Source organism: Epinephelus moara, chromosome 1, assembly GCF_006386435.1.
Source record: "Epinephelus moara isolate mb chromosome 1, YSFRI_EMoa_1.0, whole genome shotgun sequence".
In the NCBI taxonomy this organism is placed as follows: domain Eukaryota; kingdom Metazoa; phylum Chordata; class Actinopteri; order Perciformes; family Serranidae; genus Epinephelus; species Epinephelus moara.
In genome coordinates this window covers 18,030,853-18,052,274 of record NC_065506.1, presented here as the reverse complement: position 1 = coordinate 18,052,274, position 21,422 = coordinate 18,030,853, and the positions used below count along the sequence as shown (strand labels likewise).

At 40.4% G+C, this 21,422-nt stretch overlaps 1 protein-coding gene across 2 annotated transcripts in view; it reads left to right on the top strand.

Moving 5' to 3' along the window:
- Positions 1-21,422, top strand: part of LOC126390183 (semaphorin-4B-like) — a 73,656-nt gene that overhangs the window by 15,624 nt on the left and 36,610 nt on the right. For both annotated transcript variants that reach the window (XM_050044370.1, XM_050044361.1), the window contains exon 2: positions 15,299-15,741. In XM_050044370.1, the coding sequence (XP_049900327.1) occupies positions 15,621-15,741 (121 nt within the window). In that variant the 5' untranslated portion in view covers positions 15,299-15,620. The remainder of the gene's footprint in view (positions 1-15,298; positions 15,742-21,422) is intronic.

Below are 21,422 nucleotides of genomic sequence, written 5' to 3'. Positions count from 1 at the left end.
TTTTTCTGTCTGAATTCACAGATAACTACATCTTATATTTCAACTAAATAGATATGGATACTGTGATTGTGTTTATATCTTGCTCCCAAGATAGCCTTGAGATTCAGTGTTTACATGGGAAATTATGAGATAAAACAATATTATTTTGCCATGCAAACAAAGAACTTGTATTTTACATGTGGTAGGAGGGGAGAGTTATCAGGCCGTTGCAGTTAAAGAAAAAGTGTCCTTTAAACTCAGAGGAGATAAGCTAGTCATTTACAGAGGGGAATACTGCAGTTTTATTTCTTTTAAACACCTTTTTTAAGGCTTCTGTTCTGTTGGAACACATTAACAAACTTCATCAGCACATACCGCAGCACTTCCATCCATGTGTCCACATTGATTACCGTTTGTTGGTTAGAAGGTACCAAGTGATTTTATGTGATGTGACATAAAGCTAAAAGCATGTATTGATTCAGGCATGCTTCAGTAATGAACACTTATTGATATTAGGGACTGTATGAAAATTGTTAGGAGGAGAAGGAGGATCAGAAAAGGGGAAGAGTTTAGTATTTTTCGTTTGGTTGATGTGAAGATTGTCTGACTTTATTAAGAGAGCAGTGAAGGGTCTTATTTTCCTGCCGCCTTACATTTATTTTTTATTTCAGCCTTCCTTTGCAATACAGGTAACAGTTACATCATGCATAGCTACAGATTTTGTGTAAAAAGGTGCACTTTGCCTTATGCACCAATCTGTTATGTTTTCAATACATTTTGCAATTTCCAATTTAACTTTAAAGGTATACTATGTAAGATTTTCTTAAACAACAACAACAAACAATGTATAGTCTCATGCAAAAGTAGTCCCTCTCATTCATCACTCATGAACCACTAGTGTGTGGCAGTGTATTGATCTACAGAGACTCTGCCCTCTACCTGTATTTTCTGATTTTCTTCTTATTTTGCTGTGGTCAGAATATTTATAGACGTGTTGCCCACAGCCAATAACAGTGTGCAGGTGAGGTCTGGACTTTAATAAAAAGATAGTGGCTAGGTGTCAGACTGTAAAACGGGACTTATACTTCTGCGTCAAGTCAATGGCGTACCTATGGCATAGGCTCTGCATTGATGTAGAGCCTATGCCATAGCCTGACCTACACCTCCCCAGAAATGTAACTACACATTGCGGCGACGCAGACCTTCTGTCTATTTTTGTAAACTGAAACCATTTCTCTCAGTGGAAACAAAGCTTTTATTTACTTTTATTTCAGAGATAGGAAACAATAAATTGTAAAGACAGTAAAGCCTCCACAAAATAGCATTTTAAGTCTTGTGTGTGATTTATCATCCAGAGATTTACACTTTGGGATTTATCCTGGCTTCACATGAGTAGAGGAAATCCATGCTAGTTGCTAGGCTAATTTATACAATGTAAAATGCCATAGACTGGCCCCAATAACATTAGCATGTGTGTGCAACGTGTTTAGTATAAGACAGTTGTTTTGTCAGTGAACCTTATGAGTTGTAATGGAGCTGAATTTTGTAGCGTTACCTTTGTTAAATGTTGCTGTTGTACCTGGCTTCATATGAGTAGAGGAAAAGTCAGCTAGCTGCTAGGCTAATTTATACAATGTAAAATGCCATAGACTTGTGCTAAAAACATTAGCATGTTGTATTTGTGGGGTAAAATGTGTCCAGATAAAGACAAGTGCTTTGTCTGTGAACGCTAGGAGTTATAGTGAAGCCAATGTGTGTACTTGTTTAAGCCATGTTTAATGTGTGTGTTTTGGGTGTGTTGTGAATCAACTTAACTTAACAGCACTTGACAGAAACTCCAGGTCGAGTTGTGTTTTGGAGGAGTAACTGCAGAGTGACACAGACATACCACTGCACAAGTATAAATGCTCACAGCGGCTTAGGCCACGTGCGTAGGCTATGGCGTAGGCTCTGCATAGAGCTGATAAATCCTACTTAAGCAGCACGCATACAAAAGGAAGATATGATAAATCGCAGACACAAAAAACAAACAAACAAAAAACACATACGTAAAATTTCACTGATGGTGCTGTTTACAAACATAAAACTTACAATTCCTGCATAGTATACCTTTAAATGTGCCCTTTTCTCTTTAAGATACTGTTTGAATTCAGGTGCAGACTCAAATGAGTGCTAATTTACAGTTTACTGTTAAAATATTGACATGTGACATACTTGGGGAGGGGGAGTATTACAGTTCTCTTCTCATGCCAAAGAAGGATCCAGAGAAAATATTGACGCTGGGGAGGGAAGCATCACAAGACTACGCCCCCCTCCCCACCAAAGTAATTTTTGTACAGTCCCTGACTTCCATTACGTTTTTATTGGAGATCAGTTCATCATAATGCTATCCATCTTTCTAATCATTTGTAATTATTTTTCAACACGATTACCTGTTCTACATGAATAGTTTAATTATAATACCAATATTATCTTTCCCATGTATCAGCTATTATCAGTGGGATGGTTGCCAGGAGGGACCAAACTGTTGACTTATTACTTCCTTTATTGGCAGTGACTGCTCACAAAGACAGAGACGAAGCCCCTGACAGTAAACAAAGCAGAAGTGCTTCAGCTGTTCCTTTTTTGATGCCGACATGTTTGCAGAGAGTAAACAGCCAACAGCCTTGAGGCGGCGAACCAGACAAACGGTGTCATGTTCCCACTTGGGATGAGTAATGTGAACAGTTTTGTGGTCAGGGCTTGTCATTATGATCATCGATGCTCGTACCTGAACAAGCTGACGTGATTGCAGTGTGGGTCTGACAAGGTGAAGCAGGGGCCGGAGACAGAATATCGTCATCTGATTCGCTTTTAAATCCTATTGCCCTGCTTGTCAAATCGAGTAAAGAAATGAGTCCTCACATCGGTTTAACTGCAGGGATTAATCGTGCCCCCCCAACTCGATGTTTAAGTCATGAGATGAATAGCTTACTATGGATCGCCAAGTCTTTGGATTTGATGGTGTAATTAGCAGATGAACTGTGATGCTAACACAGCATGGTCCAGACCTCACAATAGCCTCTATTGTGAGATTACATGACTGTAAATCTTCAACTCTCCTTTGTCACGCCACAGAGTTTGTTCACAGACTTGACTGACATCATCATCAACCCAGCAGACGAATGAGATGTTGTCCTGTGTTGTGGTCATTTGCAGCTCTGATAGCAACAGTGCTCCCTCTTTATCTTGGCCTGAATGTCACAAGGAGACCAGAGTGGCAGGAAAATAATAAATGAAGCCCTTTTTTTTGTCCTTTCAGTGCTGACGTCTTCAGGCAGTCATTAAATAGCACTCTGTCGAGCTGTAGAGCCTGAAGCAAGTGTAAATCTGAAATCCTCTGTCTGTGTTTTGTTATGCTCCCACTGGAAGCAAAATGTTCGACTCTAATCATAAGGATTTCCTGATTGGTCAGCGGACTTCATTAGTCTAAATGGGTCATCAGGTTGAAAGTGCGGAGAGCTTTTCAACCCAGAAGCTCATAATAAACAAAAGGAGATTAGTGTAATCTATTTTTCAGTGAGTTTGTAGTCTAATGGCAATCATTTTTAAACACAGTAAAGTGATTTCCTTACAAGTGGCATGCGCATCTCCAAAGGTTCCCATAGTTTCTGTAACAGGGCTGTGATCAAGTGGGACTCGGGGAAATTATGCCTCCTATCACACTGCATTCTGACTGACACGCACGGCTCATTATTGACGCTTTGCGAGTTTTTCAAGAACCGATCTCCCACTGTTCCCCCGTCAGGCTTGAATAATTTGAGGCAAGGGCAACTCTGTATCAGAGGGAATAAGGTGACCCCAACTCTCCTTTAAGCACTTATCTCCTCTGCCAGTTCTGCTTCACTCGCTCGTTTGAAATGATAATTGCTCCTTCCTGCGTGGCAAAGCTGAGCAGTATGTGCACAAATGTAAAAGGGGAGTCTGAATATTCCTCAGAGCCTATTCGAGCTTTGGATCACTCTTAAAGTGGTGTCCCATCGTGCTTTTCGCTTCTCATTTCGACGATGTGTGTGTGTGTATAGCATGTTGGAAAAGATGTCACCAGGAGACAAGTCCTGCTGCTAACCTAAAGACACACAGAGGGATGTAGAATCTGAGTTCATCACTACATTTTAATGAATGCCTTTAACACAGGCCTGACGGGATCACGGAAACAGTGCACATAGTGTCGTTAAGCAATTAACACAAACCTGTCTGTTAGCTCAGGGTCATGCAGAGCCAATTGCGGCATATTCAGTGTCCAGTCTTGTACCTGATTATCTTGTGAAAAGAGGTGGAACAGTAAGGCAGGGCGCTAATATGCATTCAAATAACTTGATTAGGAGCAGATTAAGAAATTCTCTGATCACTGTCACGTCACACCTAAACCAGGTTGTCTTACTCATATAAAGATTGATATCTAAACATACCTGTAAGGAATACTCCACCCTAGAAAATGATAATTTCTGTATCAGTTACCTGCGTTACATTGTACTCATGAAAAGACCTTGTTTTTCTCGCATGCCTCCACAGTGAACAAAGAATCCAAAACAATGAAAATTCTTGATGAATTGTTGCATCAACAACAGCAAAACTATACCAAAACATCTTTTTCGACCTCTTACACAACTTGTGCAGTATAATCCAGGTCTTATTTATCCAGTCGTATGCTCAGTACTTCCCAAACACATGCTTTTTTGCTAAAACAGTACTATTTAAACACTTCCGCATTAACAGTCTCATACATGGACAAGTATTGCGCCTGGGCAAGTGCGTGCGTTTGAACTCTGATAAGTGGAAAACACAAGCAGTATGGCAAGCCGTTTTAACATTTAATCGCTAAGTTTGACTATCCGGAATTACCATTATAGATGTCAACAACATCATTTTGACTAATAGTAATGTCATTGTGACTAGTATGCATTTTAATTAAAGATATCTATGACATCATTCTAATTACAGATATCTGTAATTCAGTTTTGACTAGAAACATTCAAACTATTTTTGCCATTAATGTGTATGGGGTTTGTCATTATAGATATCTCCAATGTAGTTGCGGATATCTGCAATTCTTTTTGCGGATATCCGCAACTGAATTGGAGATATCTGTAATTCAGTTGCGGATATCTACAACGTCATTTTGACTATCTGAAACTTAATTCAAGATATCTAGAAAGGACCATGTAGATATCTTCAATTGATGATAATTAAAGATATCTTGAACTTGAATTATGACTAGTCAAAATTAAATTGTAGATATCTCAAACTGGAATTACAGATATCCACAATTCAGTTGCAGATATCCGCAATAAGAACTGCAGATATCCGCAACTTGGAGTTGGAGATATCTAGAATGACAAACCCCATACACATGAATGGCAAAAGTAGTTTGAATCTTACTAGTCAAAACTGAATTACAGATGTCTTGAATAAGAGTTTTGACTAGGCAAAATTATGTTGCAGATATCAGTAATGAATATCCAGTCTAGCTATTAAATGTTAAAACGGCTTGCCATACAGGCAGAGATCAACTGCACGTGCTTGCCCAGGCAGCCTTACCTTACTTTATCAGGAATTTTCTTCATTTTAAGATTTTTTTTTTGACAGTGAAGGCATTCGGGAAAATTTTCTTTACAAATTCAATGTAACACGGGCTGAGTAATTGATATACAGATGATCATGTGGTATTCTTTAACTCATTATTCTTTAACTCAGTAAGATCTAATAACTAGTGTGTTAGCAAAATGGCTTTCATGTTACACCACAAGTAACAGAGCTTTCACTTAAGTGTTCTGTAAATTCAACAAAATCCAGCACAAACAAAAGTTTGACTACTTCCCATTTTTTATTTTTAAATCTCTTTCACGCGTGCACTGCAGATTATCTGGACATTATTCGGCGGAGCTGTGTAAGAGAATACAAACGTCCAAATCAGTTGAATTTGACATTATTTGGACTCTAGAATTCATAGCGCGTGAGTGGGCGTGTTAATTTCTAATACAGAGCTCGCATGAAAACAAACAGAAGGGTAATTTACATGAAGATGGCAACGAAAATGTCTAACTGGAGAGATGACGAGATTTAGAAACTTCTGTCAGTGAGGACTAGTGTTGTCACAATACCAAAGTCTTTGTTTCGGTACCAATACCAATATGAATTTCGATACTTTTCGATACTCTTCAGTACTTTTCCTAAGGAAAAGTCCTTTTGGATACAAACCTTTAGAACAATAAATAGTAGGGGTGTAACGGTACCAAAAAAATCATGGTTCGGTAAGTACCTCGGTACGGACGTCACGGTTTGGTAACTCAAATGTTCCACCAAGTTTGTGTTGTCTCGTGTTGTCTCCCTTTGCGAGGCAGACTTTCTCTTGTCTTTTTTCACGTGCGCCAGCTGCGAATGTTGATACAGGTGTTGTCATACACACCACTTGTGCAATCTGTGCTCCAATAGGAACAAGAAAGGCGTTTGTGTGCATAATTGAGTAAAATAAATTAACTAAATTAATGAATTGAATCAATTTCAAAGTACCGGTATTTTCCAAATGCAGTATAGTACCATTTGGAATACTCTAGTACCGCGGTACTATTTTAGTACCGGTATACCGTGCAACACTAGTAAGGACCGAAGTCAAAATCATCAGACAAATTAAAGGAATGACAAGAGCCTCTGTTGTTTATGACCAAATTATGAACCGGCTATGGGGACGAGATGTAATCCGCGTTATGTCCTGCCTCCTACTTGCTCTACCCTGGCGCCACACCTCACCTTAACCAAACAGAGTACTTCTGGTAGCTGATGGTGCCTTTGAAACAGACAATCTCCCATTGTATGCTACATGTGTGAAGGAGAAAATGTGAAAATGAGAAAACAACAACTGGACCTGATTGTCCAAACATTGTCTTGAGTTCAAAGGAGAAAACACATTTATATTTCCTGTTAGCCTGGAGACCATGCATCTTACTGGACGTGATGCAGATCTGCATCCACAAGCAGATAAACAAATTCTACACAGTCTGCTACTAAAATAGCACATTGAACATGCCATCACTGAGAGCTCTCTAGCTTTGTGACATCATTTAGTGACTTTTATTATGATCCATCTTCACTTTTGTCCAATGGCAAGTTGATCCACCAGTGAGCGAGTCATGTTGGGGTCATGGGAAGTAAGCGGCTTGAATTCCCTTTAGTTTTGTAAGAACTTTGATGCCTCTTGAGTAAAATCCCATCTTGTCACGCAATATTTTCCTCTGATTTTGTTGTTTCAAAGTCCTCATCATGGTGTATTGAATGCATTAGGGACCACAGCAGGATGCATTACAGCCAGTCATCAATAGAAAGATGATTCAATGAATAATTAATAATACATGCAGGAAACGACAGCGTCTTCATTTTATCACTCTGGGATCACACATGTGAATCAATAATTCAGGAAACGCTGTTGGTTCCAATCCTCAGATACTTTTGTATTACTGTCAAAGAGTTTCAGAATGGTGGATAATAATACCCACTTTCCTAAGATTTTAACTTCCTGTGCATTATAATTCAACTGAAAAGCATTCAGACGAGCATCGGGGGTTTTAACAAAATAAAAGGTTAAGAAATTTGTCAGTTTTATTTGCATCAAAACACAAAGTGAGTCTGAGACCAGACAAGTAGTTTTGTTGAGATATGTTTTCTTTCTTCTTATAGTAAAGGATTGGTGCTGAGTGCCGAGTCGATGTACCGTGTTGCAGCGTTTACATTATCAGCTGCTTGCTATCATTAAGAGAAACACATTTGCATAGAGGAACTGGAGAGGGATACGTTAAATTAATGGCTCTTGATTAGCAGTCAGATCTGTTTATTTTTTTCGTATTTATTTTATTTTTTGTGGCATTTGTACAAATTTGTTTCTTTTCACATGGAGTTTGCCTTAAGGCACCAGGATCCCGAATCTTCAGTGTACAGCTGTCCCATATTATAGACCTAAAAGTTGGAGCGTGCAAAACGGGTTTTATTTTATTCCAGGTTAAAGTCTCTTCTGTTGTGCACTGACACAGAGGCCTCGGTCGGTTTCTACCTGCAGGGTAGGAATGATATTGGACAGACAACATAAGAGCATTTTTCTCTCTCTGGTTTTATTGTGTGTGTGTGTGTGTGTGTGTGTGTATGTGTATGTGTGTTTCCTGTAACTTAGGAGAAAAACTGAAAGCAGAAAGGAAGCTGCTGCTCATTTTTAATCATTGCTGTCCTATTGATTCCTTGTATTGACATTTTAAAAAATCTCTTAAATGTTTACTTTTAGTATTTAATTTCCTGTTCGGTATGAATTTCCTTTTAAGAAGCAAAATCCGAACAATATCGGTATGGAAAGATGTTTTTGTAAGGCCTGTTTTGTGTCCGGCTTGTTATGACGAGGTTGTCCATATTAAAAACTACTCAAAGGCCTCTGTGAGAGGATATCCTTGAGATTTGTTTCTGATAGACGAGCATTACCTGTAAGCTGCTGTACATTCCTAAGAAAGCAATGAGACATTGTAGCACCGGTGTAGACGTGCTCAAGATTTTACAGTTATGGTTTATTTTTAACCCAGTTGTGATTTATTTAGGAGTCTGCTTTTTTTGGTGCTGGGAGCAGTCTGCTCAGCTGAAACCTTCCTCTTTACTCCATCCTGTCCCGTTCCCAGGTGGGCTGGATGAGAGGAAATGTGGTACCCCATGTTTACACAAAGTACTTCGCATAGTGCTGTATTTCATAGACAGTATGGAAATAACTGTACTTTACCTCTCAGCCCTGACCCAGGAATCCACTTAAAAGGTTTGGGATCAAAAAAGTTCAAATAAGTTTACAAAGTAAGAGCACCAGCTTTTGTTCTAAGTCATCTATTTATTAGTTATTTATCAGATGGACTGTGAACAGGACGGTGGAATACCTCCAAAATGTAAGGCGGAATTTATACTTGTGCATTGAATTGACGGCGTAGGTTAAGAGGCTTAGTCGACGCAGACCTCCTTTTTATTTCTGTAGGCTGAATCCATTTCTCTCAGTGGAAACAAAGCTTTAATTTAATTTCATTTCACAGATAAGATACAATAAATTGTGTATATAATAAAGCCTCCACAAAAATAGCACTTTGAGTCTTGTACGTCATTTATCCTGGCTTCATATGAGCAGAAGAAATCTCTGCTCATCGCTGGGCTAATTTATACAATGTAAAATGCCATAGGCTTGTGCTAATAATGTTAGCATGTTATATTTGTTTGGAAAACGTGTTTAGTATAAGACAGTTGCTTGTCAGTGAACCTTGTGGGTTGTAATAGAGTTGAATTTTGTAACGTTGCCTTTGGTAAATGTTGCTGTTGTCCCTGGTTTTATGTGAGAAGAGGAAAAGATCGCTAGCTGCTAGGCTAATCTATACAAAATGCCATAGGCTTGTGCTAATAATGTTAGCATGTTGTTTTTGTGTGGAAAATGTGTCCAGAGAAAAACAAGTGCTTTGTCTGTGAATGCTGTGAGTTATAGTGAAGCCAATTTGTGTACTTGTGTTTGACATTGTCTCTATTAAGACATGTTTGATGGGTGTTTTGGGTGTGTTTTGAATAGGGCTGCAACGATTATTCGACAACAGATGTCTAATCAACTATTAAAATAATCAGTGACTATTTTAGTAGTGGACTTATCGGTTTCATAGAGAAGTACTATAAAAGTACCCCAGAATACTCTTATTGCAGCTTCTTTCATTCAGATATTGGCAGCTTTACACACTCTCCCATGACGGTGAACTAAAACCCTTTGGTGTGATTACAAAACAAGACATTAGATGACATAATTTTGGGGTTTGGGAGAGACAGACCGTCATTTTTCAACATTTTAAGACATTTTTCGATAAAATGATTAGTCGACTAATCCAAGAAATAATTGACAGATTAGTCGACAATGAAAACAATCGTTAGTTGCAGCCCTAGTTTTAAATCAACTAAACTTTACAGCACTTCAGAGAAACTCCACGCCAACTAGTGTTTTGGAAGTATAACTGCAGAGTGACACAGACACACCACAGCTGTATAATGCTTACAACAGCGTAGGCGAAGGGTCTGCCGCACAAGTATAAATCCCGCTTAATGCTAGCCTGGGCTAAGTAACAAAAGTAGTGTTGTGGCAAACATTGCTTTTAATATATTATGTACAAGTAAATCCAAACAAATTCAGCACAAGAGCTGAACTTTGGACAAAGTGAACAGACAGGGACATCAGCAAACAAATGTTATTGAATTATACCTTAGATAACAGTTAATAGCTTTTCAGCTTGTTCATAGTCATCAGTGAACAAACATGTCAAAGTTATGGAATAGCCAACCATTGATTTTTGGTGGAAATGGTTTACCCTCCCCCCTTCCATCCCCTTGACTTTAAGCCAGTCATGCACCGCCCACTCAGCTGAGCGGACTGCTATAAGTAAGAGTTATGGTGGCAGACACAGCAAGGAGTCTCTGCCTTGTCAGTCACCTACTGAGGTCTTTTCTGCCCAACATAATAGCTCCATAAATCTTCCTGAATAGTGACCTGCACGCATGTTGTTATAAGGGTCAGACGTGGAAAAAAATCCACTTTGATATTATTGCCAGACAAGGACAAGTGTTTGACCCTACGAAAACGATTAAACCTGTTGTTTTGTCTTTTTTGTTTTTGTTTGGAGCAGTTTTTGATGTATTTTTAGTCCTAAAAAGTCACCCTTAAACCTGGCAAAAAACTGAGACACTAAAGTTTCAAATTTGATTGCAGCTGTGCAATTAAATGCTAATACTTTTATAGTTCTCTTCCACTTTGGACTTAGATGTACTCATGATACTGTTAATGGATTGGACGTCGGCCTAATCTAGCCTCATGTCGAGCTCTGTGATAGTGCTCTCATCACAGGGTCCTGACCGGCTGCTGATTATCTCCATAAGTGCCTCAGTCTGTGCCAAAGACTAAATGAGAGACAAGTCACTTTGAGGGGATGAGTTATTGGGATCTGGTCGCCAAGCACAAAGCCCAGTCGTTTACACAAAGCTAGCCAAATGGTTAGCATTCATGTTGCTCCCTACTCAGTGAACTTGCCATGACCTGGCGGAGTGTATCGTCCAATGTGTCTGTCACATCCTTTCTCTCTCTGAACAGATGCAGGTATTAATAGGGAGCCTCGAGGGAGGTTCGAAAGGTTAATGAATCTGTAGCCTTAAGCAATATGGCACCAGATATACCCTTCATGGATACAAGGAGCAGCAGACCTTCTCCTAGATGAGCAGATGGGTCCTGTGGCACTGAGCATAGTGGGTCGCCTGTACTGTAACAGCTCCAGTTGAACAGAGCTCTAATCCTATAAGTCCTGTAATTGTTGCTTCTAATAAGATCACTTTCTTTGGTCGAGTACTTGCTGTCAAATATGATTTAATGCTTATTAATATTTAATACTTTCTCTTCAGATCCATGCCTCATTGTTCTTCAGGATGGATTAGGACACTACATGATTAATTAGACTAAAATGCATGTACTCTTGACATGGTGTTCAAGCAAAAAAATGTAAAAGAAAACAGAACAAGAGCAACATTGATACAGTTTAAGTTATGCCCTTGCTAAGCCTCAGCAGATCTGCCTTTGCAGTGAGCATCCATCTTGTCCTCCTGAGGTGCTGGCCTCCGTTACATGAACACTGTAGGCATCACACCCATGAGTCATACTGTTTTTTGGATTCTCCAAATACCATAAGTTTCTGAGTCTGCTGCGGGGGCCTCTTCATATTGACTCAACTCATTCATGAGTGAGCACACCAACTTTTTCTTTTTGTCTCAATGTATAACTTTTTTGTGAGAAGGCACCTGAGAGAAGTGTTCAAATATAGGAGACTACAAAGAATAAAATGAGGAAGAGGAACAAAGATTTCATTAACTTTTTGTCAGACTTAAGGCCCAGACACACCAAACCTACATCAAAGAACTAGTGGCGAAGAAAGCCGACTGTTGTGTTGTGTTTGCCATTTCTTCAGGTCTTAAACACTCTTAGGGCATTTGCCCACCACTTATCACCTGTGATCTGGTCTCCATAGTGTCCATTTATAGCCTCTCTTCTAGACAATGTGACTGTGCATGGCGACCGCCAACAACTTTCTTGGACACTGAAAGGTCAATGCAAGACTGTTGAGACTTTTATGTATGCATTACTGCCCCACAGAATTGGCCAAAAAGTTTCCTAATTTATCAGAGTGCCAGGAAACCCTCCTAACAGCACCCCTCTCTTTTCATTAAAATTTCAAAGACCTCTGGAGTCACACAAGGATAAGCCCTGGGAACATGGAGACCTGGGGCGTGCGACACACGCAGGGCTGCCATGCTTGTTGTTGCAGTCTCAGCAGGCATGAGAGGGACCAGTCGAGGAGGAGAGAGATGTTACGGGATCATGGACAGGTCTTTCTGCCTCCCACTCAGCTTGCTTCAGTGTAGCAGCAAGGACCAAAGCAGGCTGGTAGTGAAGTGAAGAGTGACATGGACATATTGGTCCATTGGTTGAGACCCAGGGGACGGACAGAGAGAAGGGTGTGACAGCAAGGCACAGATGGAGAGATAAAGGGAAAAGGTTTTCCTCAGTTAAACTAGTGTAATCTGTCTTGTCATTGCAAAGGTGAGACAGATGACCCTCCTCTTACCTACAGAACTGCCACTCACCCAGTCATTATGCAAGATGGACAGCTTGCCAGTGAACTACAATCTGTCTGCCTCCAGCCATCAACTCAACAAGCCATTCAATCAGCAAGCTGCTAATTTTGCACGGTGCCAGTCAGTAGGTGAGTTAGCCAACTAGTCCGTCTGTAGTCTGGCACTGCAGGTAGCAGGAAGACAGGGTTGTAAATCTCAGTTTACCCTGCATTCTGTCGTCATATGACCAGGTTGATCAGATGTTTAAAATGGTATTCCCCAGCAAGGCATTGTCTCAGCAGACGACCTGGGGCCACTAACTGACCCGTCGTCTTGGATTTATTAGCTACCGTAAATATTTGAATGAGGTCCCGTGGGAGTTGTTGCAGTGACGCAAGCTCTCAAACAGAGACGCCATGTGCTCTCCAGTGTTTACTCTCTAAACGTCACCACCTATGTGGGAGCTCAGGGGGGAGACATCCAGTGCTGTTGAGCAATAAGGAGTGGTGGGTTGTGTTGTATCACAGGATCAGACTCTGCTGTGTTCACTGACTGAGGTGTCTGAACTCTTAGATGTTGGTTAAGTAGTATGGTATAGTTTGCACTCCTCATGTTTAGGTTTTGAAGGCCATGCCAAATATTTCACTGCACCTGTTCCATGTGTATGAAGTATTTTTAGGCACAGAGGCGGCTCTGGGGATGGCAGTGCAGTTTTAATGGTTCAGTGTGTAGGATTAAGTGGCATCTAGCTGTGAGGTTGCAGAACTAAAACTTCTTTGTGTGCTAAGTGTGTAGAAGAACTGTGGTGAACAATGCAAAAATAAGAATGACGTGAATTTAGAGCTGGTGTTTGATTTGTCTGCTCTGGGCTATCGTACAAGTTACGTGGCGGACTCTGTGGAAAATGATTAGGCCTTCAGGAAGCAAGTTTGCAAATCCTAAAATAGTGAAGGAATGACCTGCTCTACACTCCCTGTGATTGGCTGGTACTTGTTGCCCTTGTTGGTTAGATTGGTTAGGCTTAGGCAAGAGGAGTGAGATTGGTTAGGGTTAGGTTAGGAATGTCATGATAAGCCAATCAGAGGCAGAGTAAGGCGGGCTATTCCTTCACTGTCCTATGATTTTCAAATTCTCAGCCTTGCAGCCAGTTTTTACCAGTGGCCACTTGCGGTATTGCAGCGGCCGAAAAAGTATTTTCCCAATAAGCCACAATTATGACAGAGATGTCTGTAAAACTGTTGATAGGACATCTCGATCTATAAACAAGGTCAATTATGACTCCTTTCATTATGAATTTTTGATCCATGGAGGTTTAATATTTGTAAAACTTTCCTAGAGCAGAGAAAAACGATTTAAACCTCCGTGTCTTCATCACCATGTAAAGTCGATGAGCCAAGCAGGAACTTCCTGGTGGAGCCAGAGGAAGAAACATCACTGCATATATTCAATGGGTTGTATATCGTGGATGTAAACCAGGAAGCTAGAAATATTTTTGGCATATGTGCCAGGCGAGCAACTCCATTGGAATAAATGTGTGCCATCTTGCCATCCAATATCCAGTTATTATTGAAATCAGTGATGAGGACCCGCTGTGTATGTAGATATAAATAGCCCATTCTACTCAATCAGGTGATTCTAAACTCATGAAAAGATAGTTATAAATATTATTTACAGTGTCTGCTAATAGATGCCCCTAAATCCTACACGCTGAACCTTTTAAGAGCTCCTTAAACACAATTTTCTGCTTATTTTAATCATAGAGCTGCACAGCTTATGTCATATGTTTGTTTAGCAAAAAGGCATGAAGCTCACCGAAGTTTTCCCTGTTTTACATGTGTTTCAAGAAAGCAGACTCACTACCAAGTAAAAAAAATCTCATACATCTATATAACCGGCACCTTATCTGCACATTTACACTGAGGCCAATAAAAGTCAGAGAGCAGATGTGTTCATTGCGCCTCTTGAGTCAAATTACAGAGTTGTCTTGGGAGTCACTGTTCTTTCATTTATTTCCCCACATAGCCACAAAATTAAAGCCAAGCTGCCATATTATCTTCTCTGGGATCTCTCACCGATTGTTGATGACAGCATAATTAAATACAGGGATTAAAAAGGAATCCAACATGCGTTTTATCTTGCAGAGAAACTTTGTGGGTTGCTGTGCAAATTGATTCACTTAGACTTTAAAGTTTGTAAAACCCTTTAAGATACCACATGATGTGTGTGTCCGTGTTAGCCGGCTGGTGGTCTGAATGGTCTATTTAGTTGAGTTTTTCTTTGGCAGTGTGGTGAAAGAGTAAACAGTAGAAGCATAAATGTTTGTTTGTGTCATCAAGGCTTTAGCTGAAGCCACCAGTGTGCTACAGTTAAATATTAAAGTCTCCAGAAAGAGAGGGATGACGTGGGTGATTTTCTCGTGATGAACACCTTAAGTCTTAAATTTGCGATTGGTTGTTTGCAGTAAAACCCACACCATCCCCCAGAATGAACTGCAGCCAAGTGTATCAGTTCTGTTGCTTTTGTTCTTGATTATAGCGTCAGAAGTTGGATATGGATCTGTTATTTTAGCTTGTGTTTTAACTTTTTTTTTAACATGCTCTTGGATCAAACATCAAGAAATGACTTCTCTCTCTTCTCCCCACAGATCTAAAATGACTTTTACTAAATGGCCAGTGGTCGGAGCTTAGTGCTGATCCATCGAAGAGCACTATGAGTAGATGACAACAAGCAGCCTTTAATCCAGAAAGGATTCCTCTTCTCTGTGCTAAGAGTCTGCTAACCGTGTGTAAGGACCACTGGGAGTACAAGAATCAAGTCAAGGACACGTTCACTCCCCCTCAGCCTGCAGGAAGATGGGAGTGAGAAAATAAAGCTCTGCAGAGTCAAGAGGAGCTTAATGAGTTCCAAGGAATCTTAAAACAAACGCTGTGCATTTGTGTATGTCTGTGTGAGAGGATCAGGCAACCATGTGGACATTCGCTGCGACTGTCCACTGTCTTCTGGCTGCTGCGCTGCTATTGGCTTGCTGCCTCCAATCACTAGTGGCCACTGAGGATGATGTCACACCTCGCATCAGTTTCCCTTACAGTAAGTCGAAATAATTACCCTACGCATTTTTCTCATGACTAATGTAAGCATTGCAAGAGACACTGCAGTGTTCACTAAACTCCTCCCCCAAAAAGCAATTGTTTAATATAGCTTTGCAACTGTAACATGGCACAGCAGGTTTGTCTTGCTTTTTGATTGCTCAACATGCTGAAGTGAAGTGCGTGGGGCTGCAGTGAGAGCGATACTCGGCATATAAATAAATTGGATGATGGTGAATTTTATCCTTCCATAAACAAAAATGCAAGAGCAAAAATGTGAGGAATGGATTTAAGACTGTCTTAATCCCCTCCAATGTAAACTGCAAACATCAGCCTCTCCAGCTATCTTACAACCTACAGTAGTAACACAACACAACATCATGTCCAAGGCCAGCAGCATCTTATACTATATTATTTTGTGGGGCTACAGAATACCGTAAAACTTCAGTTAATAGCCTGAGACATTATTTGCTTAAATCACTGAAATCAGCAGGCCTATATTTGGTACAGGCATGTACAGGCCTTAATTCCTTTCACAGCAAACTGCTGCTCAGCAGAGATGGGAAATACAAATTGTTTATTTAAACCAGTGTGAATATTACTTGCATAAAAATTAGGCACCCAGCATACTGACATAACACCACTTTATCCGTGTTAAAACAGTACTCACAACTTGGATTCATTTTTATGAAAAACCATTTTGATTTGTTTTGATCTGAGGACCCTTACGGACCAAAGGAACATGAATAACTTACAGGGTAATTGAGGAATGAACACATAATTTGAGGTAGCCACCAACTTGGTTTTATACATCTGAAGATGAAAAAAATGAACTGCTTGGCAACCAGACCAGGCCTCTAATTGAGACAGGCTTTTATTTGTCAAAATGTTAAGCCACGCAGGTCTAGTAAAAAAGACAAGGTGTTTAATTGGGACTAGACTTTTAATTGAAGTTTTACGGTATGTTAAAAAATCCCAATTTTTGACTAGCACATCCACTGTGAAGCATTTGAAGGATGCTAACCTCAGTGGAGCACCATGGGCAGGACTGACACCATTGTCAGCTTTTGTCAAGTTTTGTCAAGCAGTGTGCCGGAACCAATGAGTAGTAATAACAACAATGGCGAGTGCTATAGACAAGATAGACGCCACTATCAAGGCTGTTCTAAATCAACATATCTTTTCAATATCGCCAGACATCAAAGTTTGTTTTTACTTTGCTCTGCTCTTCTCTTAAAGTCCCAGCAAAACAAGTATGTTCACATGGCTACAGATCACTTTGTACTAGATTCAGGCAGATATTTTGGTCTTTAGTGATTGGTTAGGAAAAATTGAATCCCCCTCCCCCATGGAAATAGGTTAGAGTAGAAACAATTGTCAGACTAAAGATGGAATCGGAGTATCACAGTAACACATCGATAATTCAGTCTGGTATCAGGCAAAGTTCCTGCTGCAATGGATGTCTCCAGGACCACATTTTGCCACCATGACACACACACGGACTCACCAAGTGAAAACATTACTGTCCCTGCTGGTAACAAGTGTGTAGCAAAGCAGCTTTTGTGGCAGTGTGTTAACGCAGACATGTCAGAAACCATAAGTGCCTGCGGGCTCACATGTTGGTCTACATGTGCCAACTTGAAGAAGCCTGAAACACCAACTTCACTTCTCGTAAATACATGCAATTATAAGTTTCCTCCCTGAAGGTCTTCTTTAAGATGAGATGTCACTCTGCACTGACTTCACTGTGTGTGTAGTTTTTTTCACCCTGAGCCTTGACAGAACAATGGGGTGAAATATGCATGGCATTACATGTGACTCCTCCGAGTGTTACTGAGGTGAAAGATACAATTCAGGGCCCAGCAAGTACTCTGCTGCATATATAGTCTGCCTTCGTACCTTCAGAAGCGCAAGACTCTCCCTCCCTTTTGGTTACTAATTGACCTCCTGGTATTGTGCAGCTGGATGCAGCAATTTATCTCACAAATACAAACTTAATGTCTCTCCTGGCGAATCCACTGATTGAATGGAAGACCTTTCTGCACCTGACTTCATCTTTGCATGTTATTACTCCACGCACACCACAGCACTCCTCTTATTATAATAACCGTGGATTAAGCTTTTATAATATAAAAACATGGTGCCTGTTTTTCACTGTTTGCTCAGCTAACAGCTTTTGGTGATTGATTGATGCATTATGGGAGCTTATGACAAATGAGAGGAAATAAGGGTGCTGTTTGGATTCGGCTCACAGGGGGAAATTGACTGCTTCTCAGGGAAGTATTGCCACTTGTTTTTTTTAACATCCTGTGTTGAAGCTGTTGTAAAAGGACAGTTCACATCTTAATTCTTAAAATGAGCTCCCTCGGCTCCTGCGATATATTTTTATCCTGCTCTCTTCTCTGTTTTGCAACATTGCTCATACAGGCAAATATGCCAATCCAGCAACAACCAAAGTACAGGCTTATATGGATGTCGGGGTGTGTTGGCTCCTGTAAACACTACCTGTCTGAATTTGAAGTTTCCTCCCACTGAAAACAACAATCTGATGCTTGTTTTCCTCACTCCTCAGCCAACTCAGTAAGGCGTCATGCGGTAATTCACATGCACCATCTCAAATTGGCATCGCTCATACCCAAGAACAACCTTTCACATACTTGAGCCATTTAACTTGTTTCTCAAAGAACTAAATGGATTAAATTGGCCCAAAGCTGGTTCCCAGCAACTGAGTGTTTTGCAAGCCACTGATGTTTCTCTTTTTTCTCCCCCGCTCTGCTTTGCTCCTCTCAGCATTCATAATCTAAATTTCATGTATTTTGACGGCAGCAGTTAGTGACTAAGATTCTCTCAACTGGAGAACATAAGTAGTAGTGTGAGACAACATGCTTTTCAGCTGATAATGCGGTGTAGAAAATCTTATTTAAACGTCACCGACACCGATTGTAACCTATTCATTAAGAGTACAGCTTTGCATAAACAGGGTCTGCAGCATCGCTGACATTCTAAACGTTTGGTATATAAAGTAGCCTCAATTCAACCCGCACCATTGATGCAAATCATGTAAAGCAGGTCACCGTTTTAAACCTCCATTCTGGTCTGTAGAGTCTGTAAGAAAAGGGGGGACCCGGGCTGTTTTCTCGAGAGAGGACCCTTGCCTCAACATGGCCTTTTCCCTGAAAAGGCGTCCCTTTTTCTTTTTGTCCTCCTTCCCTTTCCTCTAGCTCCTTCCTTCTCTCCTAATGAGCAGGCTAATCTCTCATGTGTAGTGAGTGGAGGTTTTTGTGGTCGCTGCAGTGGGAGAGCCTTGTCTGTTTTTCATTATGGCTCTTGTGCAGAGAGACAGCACAAAGGATCATGGGACTCGGAGCAGCAAGCTTCGGTTAGGCATGCGGCGTGTATCGCTGTTAGTTATCAGAAACTTCTCAGACAGGATGTTAGTGTCTTTATCCAGATATGCGCTGAGGAGATGATTTATTTTTCCTCTTTTCTTTTTCTTTCACTTGGATCAAGAAGGAGAAATTCAAGTTCTGCACTTAATAAGAACAGTTTAGATTAATCAGCTGGTTAGGCCGTTTGGCAGCCTCCCTGAGCTTTTTTTTTTGTCTGGCTCCAGTGCATGAACTGTATTGTGTGTCGCACTGTTTTTGATGTGATTCTGGTTCCTCTTAAAGAAACAGTTTGACATTTTTGAAATATGCTTATTTGCTTTCTTGCCTTGAGTTAGATGAGATGATGGATCATTGTCAAATCTGTCTGTTGAATATGAACCTACAGCCAGCAGCTGGTTAGCTTAGCTTAGCATGAAGACTTGAAACAGAGAGGAACAGATATCTGTCTCTATCTGAAGGCAACAAAATCAGTGTATGAGATTTTTTCAGTTCTGTATTTGTATGGCTGTAACATCTTAATTAGTGAACTTTGCAGGAGATAGAAATGCAACTGAAGATATATATACAGATACCAATGCAAATACAGATTTAATGCACAGAAGGTTGGATATAAAACGCTAACAGAGGGTGAATATCTAATAAATGCAGATGCAAATAGGATGATAGGTGGGTTTGTTACCTTTGGACCAAGATAGGCTAAGCTAAGCTAACAGGCTGTCAGCTGTAGCTTTATATTTACCAAACAGACCATAGACTGTACATAAAGATGGACGTTTCCACATGTTTCTGTCTCCTCTCACTGTTCAAAAATTAAGCCAAAATATCCCGATACGGCCGCTGCCATCTTGTGTGACATCATTTGTGTGACAACTCAATACTGTGGAGATCACTACTGTGCAGGCTCCGGCTCCAATTACCCATCCAACCAGTCATGCGCAGCCCCATTGATAGAAAGCACACTGACTGGCACACGCAGCTATCAATCACCTCGTCAAACCCCCTTTTTATAGCAGCAAATAACTAATCACAGCCAAACTTATCAGAAAAACAAACACTTGAACATGCATCTGTGTTCTAAGAACTACCTAAAATTACAGAAAATGTATTTGACATGTATTTTGATCTTTTAGTTTGGCCCATGTCTTATCCGCTAACATGGAGGAGGCAGGCTTTATGACCTATACTGCAGCCAGTCACCAGGGGGGCATTCGAGATGTTTTGACTTCACTTTTTGGGGAGCTGTTATGTGATCCATCTTTATTATACAGTCTATGATACAAACACGAGATATCAAGCTTATGTAAGACTTGGCCAGAAAGTGTATTTCCCAAAATGTCAGTGTTTATCTAATTTTCTGCTTCACCAACCCCAGTATAGTTTAATTGTCTATTTAATCTCATTAAGTGGTGATCAGTTTATCTCAGTGTTTTCAGAACGACTTCTTCCTCCAAATATTTATATGTAAGTTTTCTTGAAATGTTTGGGGTTAGATGCAGCATGACTTTTTTGATCCTGTATATGCTGCATGTCCTTTTCCCCATGAACGTCATAAAGAATAATCGTTGATTTGAGTCTTTTTGCTGGTTATATTGATTTAATCAGATATTTAATTCATATAATTATGTAATAATTGACATAGTGACAGGTTACCTAAAAGAGAGAAGAAGTTACACAACAGGACTCATGGAAGCCAGAATTCAAACCCTCAGTTTTACAAGTCGACATCCAGAGACTCTGTCAGTTACCACTGAAGGTTTGTATGTGATGTACTGAATGTATAACAAGGTATATTTCACAAAGTATATATTCAAATCAGAAGGGAACATTTTTGGTCCTAATACATTCCCACAGGCTGCCAGTAAAAAGCAAATCAAATTGCCCCTTTAGGCGGAGCTACCAGGCATGCTGTGTATGCTCAGTGTACTCAGTGTCCTTTCACGTTTACGTTTGGTTTATGTTCACCGAATATTGTGCGCTTTCTCTCATGCATGCTAATCCAGTGACCTTGGCAGTGTGTGGATCGCAGTGCAGAAACAGAGGAGGGCCGGAGAGAGGGGGGGTCAGGCCAAATGCTCGTGACATGCTCCGATGCCCACCTAAAACCCAGCAAGGACACGCCCACTGATCCTGAAAGAAAAGCAGTCTGTGGCTTCCAGCAGAGGTGGCACTCACAAGTGCCTGCATATAACGCCATAACAGCCGCAACAATGGGACATAATTACAGCACATCAAATCCGTCTGTTTCAGATGCTTTAATGGCTTCATCACTTGCACGCTCCAGGGAATGTACAGA